Source organism: Arabidopsis thaliana, chromosome 2 (assembly GCF_000001735.4).
Source record: "Arabidopsis thaliana chromosome 2, partial sequence".
NCBI classification, from domain to species: Eukaryota; Viridiplantae; Streptophyta; class Magnoliopsida; order Brassicales; family Brassicaceae; genus Arabidopsis; species Arabidopsis thaliana.
In genome coordinates this window covers 6,023,877-6,036,215 of record NC_003071.7, presented here as the reverse complement: position 1 = coordinate 6,036,215, position 12,339 = coordinate 6,023,877, and the positions used below count along the sequence as shown (strand labels likewise).

The 12,339-nt window shown below is 39.2% G+C and overlaps 1 protein-coding gene, 1 long non-coding RNA gene and 4 pseudogenes across 6 annotated transcripts; 4 read left to right on the top strand and 2 right to left on the bottom strand.

The window, feature by feature from the left end:
- Window positions 1-840: 840 nt before the first annotated feature.
- AT2G14247 (uncharacterized protein) lies at window positions 841-1,934 on the bottom strand. The gene has a single exon (NM_201723.2). It carries the CDS (start codon window positions 1,742-1,744, stop codon window positions 1,508-1,510), a length of 237 nt encoding a protein of 78 aa, NP_973452.1. The 5' UTR covers window positions 1,745-1,934; the 3' UTR covers window positions 841-1,507.
- On the top strand, window positions 966-1,198 carry AT2G06085. The gene has a single exon (NR_140124.1). It is a non-coding gene; the product is annotated as an other RNA (long non-coding RNA).
- A 1,779-nt stretch (window positions 1,935-3,713) lies between the features above and the next one.
- Window positions 3,714-5,065, top strand: AT2G14245 (annotated as a pseudogene; the record flags this gene model as incomplete). The annotated part of the gene is made up of 1 exon: window positions 3,714-5,065.
- Window positions 5,066-6,056: 991 nt separating this feature from the next.
- On the bottom strand, window positions 6,057-6,443 carry AT2G14240 (annotated as a pseudogene; the record flags this gene model as incomplete). Its single annotated transcript has 1 exon — window positions 6,057-6,443.
- Window positions 6,444-6,522: 79 nt separating this feature from the next.
- On the top strand, window positions 6,523-8,717 carry AT2G14230 (annotated as a pseudogene; the record flags this gene model as incomplete). Its single annotated transcript has 1 exon — window positions 6,523-8,717.
- Window positions 8,718-9,187: 470 nt separating this feature from the next.
- AT2G14220 lies at window positions 9,188-12,156 on the top strand (annotated as a pseudogene; the record flags this gene model as incomplete). Its single annotated transcript has 1 exon — window positions 9,188-12,156.
- Between the last annotated feature and the right edge of the window lie 183 nt (window positions 12,157-12,339).

Below are 12,339 nucleotides of genomic sequence, written 5' to 3'. Positions count from 1 at the left end.
CCAAACGAGTTTGGAATGAGATGAAATGAGAGTGTGAAGCTATATTCAGGTAAGAGGGCATTGGATTCGGTGACCAGAAACATAGTAGAGTGAAGATGTTTCAGAAAAGTTCATTCAAAATTTTTTTTTGATGAATTTTGTCGATAAAAAGTAAATTCGAGATCAAATTTTAAAATTTTGGTAAAATAAAGCTTATTTTTGCAATAACAAATAGATAAACTTACAAATTGAGACTAAATATTAAAAATTTAGAAACATAAGATCTGATTTTGCAATAACAATTTTTTTTGGAAACATAATTTTGTTATTTAAAAACTTAAACATTTTGGAGGTCCAATACCCATGTATCTTGGGTTTGTGCCAAGGGCAGGCTTGGCTGACGCTGACGTTGTCGCTGCTGTAAATTTTTGTGTTCATTTTTTTGTAGATTAGTAAATATACAAAAAAAATAATAATACGTAAATCAACAACATATAAAACACATAAGTAAGTATACAAATGCCTTCATTCATGTGTAAACTATGATATTTATTAAATTCGGTTTAAATTTATTAGATCATAAATTTAAATAATTACAATTTAAAATAAGGATAATTTGCTATTTGATGAATATCTAACAGAAATAACATCTATGGTAGTTATTATCAGTCGTCTTTTAACATATGCTTCTGTGAATAAGTTCCCGTTTATCAATTATTCTATTAAAAAATCATTATTTAAGAGTTACAAAATTTAAAAAACTATTTTATCTCATCAATTATTATTATACTCTCTCTTTTTTTCTTCCAAGTATCAAAACTCATATCTCATATACCTTGATGGACACGCCCAAGATGGCTACAAACGCTTATTTCCCTATAATCAACATGAGCTCACTAATTATTATCTATTATATTCTTTTAGATTTTGATGTTTGTTTTCCATTCTAGTCTTTGATTACTTAATAGTGAATCTGTTTTTCAACTCTATATATTGGGTTTGGATGTTGCCTTCACATGCTCTCTATTTTCCTCATCTATTGGTGTTTTTGTTGCTTGGTTGCCTTAATAAAGTAGCTAATGAAAGGAGTCTTAACCATTCCTAAAGCTACATTTAATCATTATGCAGATACATGAATCATGATAATAAGAAACAGGATCACTACAATCCTAAGACAAAAGGACCGGCGCTATGATGCTAGCTTCCAATGCTGGCTCCCAATGCTGGCTCCAAAGTCGGCTTTTAATCCTCTAAGTTTTCATTACAATGTTAATCTCAGCTTTCATTTTACCTCTGATATAACTTACGTTGCACTTGCTGTAAAAACGTTAATTTTCTTTTGAATCTAATTTAACATTACATTAAAAAAATAAAAAATCATGATCCGGATATTTGTCTTTTGATTTCACATAATGTACCTTTAATTATATATAGTCAATTTTTACATTTTACAGTACTTCCATTTCCAATTTATAAAAGCTATTTTAACGTAAAAACAATCAATAAACCCAACCAAACATTGTACAAATTACCAACAGCTTTGTTCAAGAGCTTCTTGGAAGCGCTTCTCGATAGTAGCCGGATCGCCAAAGAGCCGGCCGAGAACAACCGCGGAATGATCCTCATTGTCTAATGCCTTCCAAGGCCAAAGAAAACCGAAGACACGTGTCGACTTAACAGACGACGGCGATGACAGAGACTGATTCTTAGCTTTGTGGCTAACTAGAGGATGTGAGAGTATGAGCATTGCAGCGGATGGTGCCATTGATCGTTGAACAGTCAAGAACTAGATAAGCTATTGATTAATTTGGAGATGTATGCGTCAATATATATACATAAAATAAGAATTGGTGTGTGACAGATAGAGATGCAAAAAATAAAGAAAGATTGGTATGGAGGAGAGTAATTTTCTGTGGGAGCCGCTAGATTGATTAGGCAGGAAATATAAAAAGAAATGAAAATGATGGCATGTGGTTTAACAAGTCTAGCTTGTGTCAAAACTATGTGAGGTAAGCGTTGCACACGCAATACCTATGTGCGCCACCGTCTTTGAAATCTTTTTATCAGTGAGAAGAAAAAAAAAAGTTATTTATTCACGTATTTTTTTTCAAAGTTTACACAAATAGCTTATTTGATTTTGTAAAGTATCATAAAAATGTATTTACTGTGTTGGATGTTTTTATTCTTTTTCAATAGAACAAAACAATTTTCAATAATATTAATTAGCCCTCTCATCTTTATTTAATTTTCTCTATTTTCAAAAAATTGTATTATCTCATCATCTATATAGATATATAAAACAAAATCTTTATTTTTTCAAAGTAAATGATTCAAAAATATATAGATAAGCACAAATGATTCAACCAAAAAATAGAATGTTAATGTAGAACACTCTCACGTTCCTCATGTGGGAGTACTTTGATAAATTTGGGGGTGGTAGTGACGGATTATATTGTAGATTAAATTGAATTTTATGGGTTTGACCTGCATATTTTTGTAAATTGAGGATAAATTTGTAAGAAAACAAATTGCCATTTGAAAGGGTTTGTGTTGAAGAAATCTAATATTACTAGATCATGGCAGTTCGTGACGAAAGTAATTTCAATTTTATGTTCATCGATCATGTATCTCATCACTCATACTCAGGATCGGTCCAACACTATGGACTGCCTAAAGCCCAAACTATTTTTTTTTGCAGACAAATATTGAAAATATAGCAAAATGATGCTTGGGAGACGTAAATCCAAGACATGATAAACAAAAAAACAAGGAACAGCCACTATACTACAAAATATCTTATTGTTTTGATGCCCTCAAAATGTTATATATATTTTGGCGCCTAAAACCTTTACTTGTTCAGCTTTAGGTCAGGACCGGCACTGCCCAGACTAGTACTTCCACTTCAGTATATAGTGGAGAAAGACTCCGACGAAGGTTAAAAGCTCTCTCTAGTGATGTCTCATTGTTAACTTTCGAAAGATACCAACCAACCTAAACAGGATATTGTAGTTTCCATAAACCATTAATAAAAGCAATGATAACTTGTAAAGTAACTGAACGATTTCCCGTGAAAGAAAGACTTGTTTTTCAACAAACCACACTAGTAACAGCCACACTAGTACTTCCATTCAGTCAATACGAGCATTTGATTATCTTTCTCCAAGTGGCCAAACCGAGAAATACGTAGAGGCAAATATTTTCAGGGCACACAACTCAAATGCTTGTATAAGAAACCCTTACCAAATATAAAGTACTTTCTAAACCAGCTGATACCCTTAGTTTAAAATTTCCATGCGACCGTAACTCGGTAATCCATTTTTTTTAGGACTTTGTAATAGCGTAATAGCGTATCTTAACGTATCAATGTGATACGCTCCAATATCAATCACATTTATTGTGAATTGATTCTGATTTGTATCTCTTTAGGAAAGTAGATATCGTCTCTTACCTATATAACAATGTAAAGGCTACTGTGAATAAGGACAAGAAACTTTTTCTCATACATCGATCTCTATTTGTTCATGGTATCAGAGCCCTGACAATTTTTTTTTCTATTGTCTTAAACATGTTTGCTTTGAAACGATGGCCACCCCAGCAAACTCTGATGCGACCGAAACGACCACGACCCCTAACCCGATGGAGACACGACGCACCATCTCACCTTACGACCTTACCGCAGCCGACAATCCAGGTGCCGTGATCTCTCATCCCTTATTCAAGGGATCCAACTACGATGAATGGTCTTGCGGCATGAAAACAGCTCTCTGCTCTCGCAAGAAATTTGGTTTTCTTGATGGCTCGATTGCTAGGCCAGCAGAAGGGTCTGCAGATCTTGACGATTGGTGGACGATTCAGGCCTTACTTGTGTCCTGGATCAAGATGTCCATCGATTCATCTCTCCGTTCGAGTATTTCCCATCGTGATGTTGCCAAAGATTTGTGGGACAACTTGAAGAAGAGATTTTCTGTGACGAATGGTCCGCGTATTCAGCAACTGAAGGCGGAGTTGGCGTGTTGCAAGCAACGTGGTCTCGCCATTGAGGCGTACTACTGAAAACTGAACCAGATTTGGGACAACATGGCTCATTATCGTCCCGTGCGTGTCTGCAAATGTGGAAAGTGTGACTGCGATCTTGGATTTCTCCAAGAACAGGACCGTGAAAGTGACAAAGTTCATGAGTTTCTGTCTGGTCTTGACTACAGTTTTCGAACTGTTCGATCTTCTCTGGTTTCCCGTGTGCCTATCCAGTCTCTGGAGGAGGTTTACAATGTTGTTCGTCAAGAGGAAGATCTCAAAACTACGGTGCATCACTATGAAGATTCCTCTCAAGTTGTGGCTCATGCGGTTCAAACCAAGTCACGTCCCATCTCCGATCGAATTGATGCTTTCGAGAGAGCTGTGGTTTGTAAACATTGTAATCGCTCCGGTCATGCCTCCAACAACTGCTTTGCAGTCGTCGGGTATCCTGAATGGTGGGGTGAGAGACCACGTAGCCGTGTTGTTAATGGAAGAGGCAAAGGCGTCACACCCGGAGCTGCTTCTGTTGGTCGAGGGCGTCATATCAACGTCAATGCTGTTCATGTTTCTCAACAACCACAAACAGAACAAGCGAATTATGTTATCACTGATGCAGACCGTGATGGTGTGAGTGGCTTTAGTGATGTGGAGTGGCGTCGTTTGAAGGTCTTACTCAATGGTGGTGCAAGCACGAGCACAGAAAAACTCTCGGGTAAGTCTTTAACATCCTCTTGGATATTAGATACGGGTGCTTCTCACCACTTAACGGGAAATTTTGATCTGCTCACAAGTGTTAGAGATATGGATCCTGTTTTAGTCATACTAGCTGATGGGAGACAGAGGATTTCCGTAAAAGAAGGCTATGTTGTTTTGGATTCCCATCTTGTGTTAAAATCAGTTTATTTTGTTGAGGAGTAAACAACGGATCTGATTGTTGTTGGTCAGTTAATGGATGAAAATCGTTGTGTTGTTCAACTCGCTGATCAGTTTCTTGTGGTTCAGGACCGCGTTTCGAGGATGGTGATTGGTGCGGTAGGAGAGAGGCTGGAACCTACACTACAAGAAAACAGTCAATTTGCGAGGAAGGGTTGCGAGGGAAGGCATTCCTCGCAGTTTTTGAGAGGGTATTGCGAGAAAGGTGCTACGTACCGCACGCGCGTAGCAATTCCGTCGCAAAACTTGCGAGGGAAGACTTCCTCGCAAATTTGCGAGGGAAGTACGATGGTTTCGCAAGAAAGATATTATCCGTCGCAAATCCCAAGCAGATACGTCGCAAATCTTTACCCTAAACCCTAAAATACATAAAAGTGTTTTGCAATCTTTGATTCTCATTTATAAATATGAATCTAAGTGACCATATAATCATTCAAGTTGATTATATGGTTTGAACAAAAAAATATTGTATTGGTTTCAATATTAACATTTCATTTTGAAAATGTTAAACATTCATGATTCATACTTAAAGAAAACCATAAGATCATCATTGATGTATTTGGGGGAAAAACACATTCGAATTATATGATGATAAAATAGGTTCAAATGTAGATAATTAACGTTCTAATGATTCAAAAAAATGAATCCAAATGATTTTGAGTAGTGATTGTTGTATTTTTCGAAATTGATTATACATTGCGAGGTGTTTGCTAGTACGCGTAGCACTTCCCTCGCAATATTTACACTAAACCCTAAAATATTTAGAATTTTTAGTCATGTTCTTATTTTGCTGAGGGTCTTACTAGAAATAGGAGAGACTGAATCAAATATAATTATTGAATCAGATATGATTTAATTGGTTAAAACACTGCGAGGGATTTGCTAGGCGCTCTCGCAGTTCCCTCGCAATGTAAGCAGCATTTTGATTGGTTTAAAAGACGGTTCCTCGCAATTTCCTAGTAAGGTTTGCGAGTGATTTGCGAGGAAATATATTCTTATATATACTCGATAACCTAGTTTGAGCGGAGCTCAAACCTGCCGCATCAAACCCTAAACCTAATTTTTTTCTTCGATTCTCTTCTTCTCCGATCTATTTTCCTCGTCGCCGGCTTCTCTTCTTCTCCGATCTATTTTCTTCGCCGCCGCCTCTCTTCTTCTTCGATCTGATTACGTCGCCGCCTCTCTTCTTCTTCTCCGCCGCGTCTCTTATTCTCCAGCAGCCGCCGCAACTCTTCTTCTCCAGCTTCAGCCGCAAGTCGATCTGTTTCTTCTCCAAGGTAATGTCTTCTTCTCCGATATAACTTCTTCTTTCCATTCCAACTTCCACCGTCCGATCTAACTTCTTCTTCTCCGTCGCGTCTCGTCTTCTCCAGCAGCCGTCGCGACTCTTCTTCTCTAGCAGCCGTCGCGACTCTTCTTCTCCAGCAGCAGCCGCAACTCGATCTCTTTTGCCTCCAAGGTAACGTCTTCTTCTCCAATCTAACTGCTTCTCTCCGATCTAACTTCTTCTTCATCTCCGATCTGACATTGTTTTCCAGATCTAATCTGTTCTAGTTTACGGATCTAAACTCTGGGTTTTGTTTGTTTTGCAAGATGCCGTCGTCAGAGAATACTTATGCACGATATAGGTCACAGCAGCGAGACCCGTTGCATGTCAATTCTCCTGTTAGTGCTGGGAATATTTCAGGGGTTCAAGGTTCACGCCATCCACCATCGTCTCCAACGCTAACCACTCAGCCTTCTGTCAATCATTCTGATTCTCAAGCTGAGCGTCTCAACAATCTCACACTGGAGAAGCTTCTTGATAGTCCTGGTCGTGCTGGCTTGACAAGGCTAGACCCAAAGCGTCCTCTGGGAACTCTCTGGTAAGGTTAAATTCATTGTCATAGAACAGCTTAGGTTGTAGTGCCTTAGAACTTTGTAGTGCCTTAGAGCGTAATGGAATTAGGTTGTAGTGCCTTAGGTTGTAGTGCCTTAGAGCGTAATGGACAAATAGAACAGCTTGGTTGTACTTAGCATTGTGATGTCTTAGAAGTTTAAAGATATAGAAATCCTTATGTGTGGGCTGGTTGGTCTTCTTGTAGGTTTGACGATGACGCTGCAGTTGCAGCAACAGTCCGCAGCATCTTTGAAAGAGATTTTAAAGAACCTCATGCCAATTGGTCACAAACATCAAAGGCTACAATCGATCGATGGTATGAAACGTTTGCGGTAAGTTTTGTGCTCTTTTGATGTTTATGCTTGTTTTGTGTATGGTTTCATTTCTGATGTTAGCTTCTCTTTTGTAGCAAGTATATAACTGGGACCGTTCAATAAACAAAAGAGTAAGGGTTGAGTTTGAAGCAAAGCTAAAGTCTAGGATGACTGATCAAGTGTCATAGTGGAAGGGAAATTGGAAGGAGAAGGGTGATGAAGCCAAGCCAAAATGGATTGATCCTGATGTGTGGAAAGGTCTAGTACTGTTTTGGCAAGATCCAAAGTCAGAAAAAAGAGTAACAACAACAGAAATGCTAGGTATCATGATCCGGATGGCAAAGGCATCTATAAACACTGTTCAGGCCAGACCTCATACAAAGCTCGTGTAAGAAAACGGGTAAGATAAGTATTCTTCTCTCCTTACCATTACTTAATCTAGAATTACATACTGACATCTTGTTTATCTCTTTGTGTTTCAGTGTGAGAAGACTGGAGAAAAAACTCCTGATTTCCTTGAGCTGCTAGATGAGACACACAGAAAAGCGGATGGAAGCTTCATCAATGAGAAGTCAGAGGAGATCTACAAGCAAGTGACATCTAGGATTGAAGAGGAAGAGTCTCATATGGGTTCAGGGGACAATCCGGAGAGCACTGGATCAGGTGGACTTTCTGTTCATGCCAAGAACAAGATATTTACTGAAGTAAATTTTATGTGCTCTTTCTGTTGTCTGAAATCTTATACTTTGTGTAGTGTTGTGTTTGAATTGCTTTTGTGTCTGAAATCTTATTGTGTTGTCTGAAATCTTATTGTGTTGTCTGAAATCTTATTGACAACTTATTGTGTTGTCTGAAATCTTGACAGCTTATTCATTATACTTTGTGTAGTGTTGTGTTTGAATTGCTAACTATTGCAAGTGTGGTTGTGTTGTGTACTTGATAATCACTGTTAGCGTTGTCTAGTTGTGTCTGAAATCTTATTGTGTTGTCTGAAATCTTATTGACAACTTATTGTGTTGTCTGAAATCTTGACAGCTTATTCATTATACTTTGTGTAGTGTTTTGTTTGAATTGCTTTCTATTGCAAGTGTGGTTGTGTTGTGTACTTGATAGTCATTGTTAGCGTTGTCTAGTTGTGTTTGAATTCTTTTGTCTTGTGTTGAACTTGTTTTCTCACTTGTTTTCTGTTGTGTCCTTGTGAGTTTTTGTGACCTTTGCAGGTTGCTCCGAGAAAGAAAGGAAGGATTTATGGTGTTGGATCTCTGCATTTTGAAGCATCTTCAGCCCATAGTGGTCCAACACTTCCTAGTGATGATCCGGTTATACTTTCTGAGAAGCTGGCTGCCGCTGAAGCTTGCATTCAAAATCAGGCTGGGAAGATCAACAACTTCGATATCCTCTTTGACTATCTTGCTGAGAAAGATCCAGCTTTAGCTGCCATTCTTCGACGAGGTTCCTCGACACAGACAAGACCGGTTAGCGCAAATGAACCACCTGTAGCTACAGCTCCGGAACAGCAAGCCAATGAGGAGACAGCTGCTGCTGCTGCCCTAGCTAACCTTGCAACAGGATCCTCTTTATCATCAGTATTTTGAGAACATTGTCTTTCTCTTTTTTCCTTGTAATCTTTTTAGAAAATGGTTTCAAACATTGGCATTGTAGTATACATTTTAGATAATGATAATTTCAGCTTCTTCTTCTTCTTGTGTCTTTATTTAAGAAGCAAAAATAATCTCTAATCAAATCCTAATTAACTAGGTAATTAGAGTCTAATTAACCAGGTAATTAGAGTCTAATTAACCACTAATCAAGCCTTATTATATCAGGAAATTAGTTGCAAAATACTTGCTAGGCAGAAAGAAAAGAATCGCAAATCTCTCGCAACAGTTGCGAGGGAAGTACTAGAACTGTAGTTGGATGTGTTTTGCGAGGGAATTGCGACTTTTTACCATTTGCGAGAAGCGATTTGCGAGGAACTTGATTTCCTCGCAAGTCCCTCGCGTATGGCTGTTTGCGAGGGATTAGCGAGTAATTTTTCCCTCGCAAAACGACTGTTTTCTTGTAGTGCTACTACTTTTGCAAAACGGAGTTGGCAGCATCGGTGAGGACACAAGATGACAAGTCATATGAGCTGTGGCATCATCGCATGGGACATCCGTGTGCACAAGTTGTTGGCTCTCTTAAGAATGTTACAGTTTCAATTCGTTCTGATATTTTGAATAAAGCGTGTGATGTCTGTCTCCGCGCCAAGCAAACTAGATCTCCTTTTCCGATTAGTATCAATAAAACTACACAAGCTTTTGAGTTGATTCATTCTGATTTGTGGGGTCCGTACCGAACAATTTCGCATTGTGGAGCTCGCTATTTTTTAACACTTGTTGATGATTTCTCAAGAAGTGTTTGGATTCATCTTCTTAACGACAAAACAGAGGCTCCTACTTGGATAAAGAATTTTATTGCCATGGTAGAAACGCAGTTTTCAACAAGAGTAAAGAGTTTTCGCAGTGATAATGGAACCGAGTTCACAAGTTTGGCAAGCTATTTTCGACAGCAAGGGATTCTTTAAGAGACTTCCTGTGTGGGTACACCACAACAAAATTGAAGAGCCGAACGCAAACACCGACACATTCTGAATGTGGCAAGAGCATTGCGCTTTCAAGGACACTTACCAATCCAATTTTGGGGTGAGTGTATCCTCACAGCTGGTTATTTAATTAATCGTATTCCTTCATCAGTTCTGAATGGTCTAACACCATATGAGAAATTGTATAAGAAAGAGCCCGATTATACACATCTCAAAGTATTTGGGAGCTTGTGCTATGCTCATAATCAAGGTCATAAGGGAGACAAGTTTGAATCGAGAAGTTGAAAGTGTGTGTTTGTTGGCTATCCATATGGCAAAAAGGGTTGGAGGCTATATGATTGCGAAACAGAGGAGTTTTTCATCTCTCGCGATGTGGTGTTCTGCGAAGATCAGTTTCCGTTTGATAAGTCATCTTCATCATCGGCTTCTCCTGTACACGAAGAAGAAGAAGAGTTATGGGCTTCATTCAGTATGAACCCATTAGCTGAAATTGAAGATAGGCCCGATAAGGGCAAAAGCCCACTAACTGATTCAAGTCCATCTTCATTATCCAGCCCAGATACAAACATTGCTTCTTCATCCTCTACGAGTCTCTCGACGCCTCCGTCCACTTCCTCTGATTCATCTTCGTCACCACCGACCTCCACAACTCAGTCTGACAATTCCGATCAAGGATTGACTACCCTCGAAGCTACGTCTAACTCCACGAATCCTGTGCCACCATCATCAAATCTGTTGGGTCGAGGAAAGAGACCGAAAATTCCATCTGTCAGACTCAACAATTATGTGGTTAATACGGCACATGGAAAATTGCTCAACAAGTCTGGTAAAACCCAATATCCCATTGCAAACTATGTCTCTTGTACACGTTTTTCAGAGACACATCGTGTTTATCTAGCGGCTATCACTGAGAATATTGAGCCCAAATCATTCAAGTCAGCTATGGAGAATGAACGATGGAAGAAAGCTATGGGCACAGAGGTGGGTGCTTCAGAAGAAAACGAAACATGGACATTAGAGAATCTTCCACCTGGGAAACGAGCCATTGGGAGCAAATGGGTCTACAAGATCAAGTACAATTCGGACGGCACGATTGAACGTTACAAGGCAAGGTTGGTTGCTCTTGGTAACAAACAAATTGAAGGTGAAGGCTATGGAGAAACGTTTGCTCCAGTAGCTAAAATGGGTACGATTCGTTTGTTTTTAAAGGTTGCAGCTGGGAATGATTGGCCGGTTTATCAGATGGACGTTTACAACGCCTTTCTTCACGGAGATCTTGAAGAAGAGGTGTATATGAAACCACCACCTGGTTTTTATCCAAAAGATGAGCAGAAAGTTTGTCGGTTAAGAAAGTTAATATATGGCCTTAAACAAGCTCCGAGGTGTTGGTTCGAAAAATTCACATCATCTCTTCGTGACTATGGGTTTCAGCAAACACATGCTGATTATTCGTTGTTCACCTTTGATAGAGATGGTATTCAGATTCGCTTGCTCATATACGTCGACGACATGATTCTTACCGGTAACAATGACGCATCATTGGAAGAATTTAAGGTCTATCTCTCCTCTTGCTTCAAGATGAAAGATCTTGGTCCTTTAAAATACTTTCTGGGTATAGAGGTCTCTCGCAACAAATCTGGGTTCTATCTGAGCCAACGAAAATACGCTTTGGATATTGTCACCGAAACCGACATGTTAGCCTCCAAGCCTGCCTCATTTCCGTTGGAACAAAATCACCAACTTGCTTTATCAACGTCACCTCTGTTGGTCGATCCGTCTCCATATCGCCGCTTAATAGGTCGGTTTATCTACTTGGCAACCACTCGACCTGATTTAGCTTTTTGTGTTCATACTCTGGCGCAGTTTATGCAACAGCCGCGTGAAGATCATTGGCACACAGCTTTGCATGTTGTTCGCTACATTAAAGGTACCGCTGGTCAAGGAATCCTCTTGAGTTCTGCCAATGATTTTAAGGTTAATGGGTGGTGTGATTCCGACTGGTCGAGCTGTCCTATTACTCGTCGTTCAGTGACGGGGTATTTTGTTCAGTTGGGACAATCTCCAATATCATGGAAGACGAAGAAACAAGACACGGTGAGCAAGTAATCCGCGGAGGCTGAATACAGAGCAATATCTCATCTTCGAGATGAACTATTATGGATAAAGAAGGTACTTCTATCAATGGGTGTTCGTCATGATCAACCGATGAACATTTTCTGTGATAGCAAAGCAGCGATCTACATAAGTACTAATCCAGTCTTTCATGAACGTACCAAGCACATCGAGAATGACTGTCATGTTGTTCGTGTGAAATACAAAAAGGAACCATGTCTCCACATCATGTTTCCACAACTCAACAGCTAGCCGACATTTTTACGAAACCGTTAGGACGACAAGCATATGAGCTATTTCGCAGCAAGCTGGGCATTCTTGATCTCCACGCACCAGCTTGGGAGGGGGTAATAGCGTATCCTAACGTATCAATGTGATACGCTCCAATATCAATCACATTTACTGTGAATTGATTTTGATTTGTATCTCTTTAGGAAAGTAGATATCGTCTCTTACCTATATAACAATGTAAAGGCTACTGTGAATAAGGACAAGAAACTTCTTCTCATACATCAATCTCT

Excerpts from the sequence above, each read along its gene's own strand:
- AT2G14247 (NM_201723.2), bottom strand. The coding sequence starts at position 1,744 with ATGGCACCATCCGCTGCAATGCTCATACTCTCACATCCTCTAGTTAGC.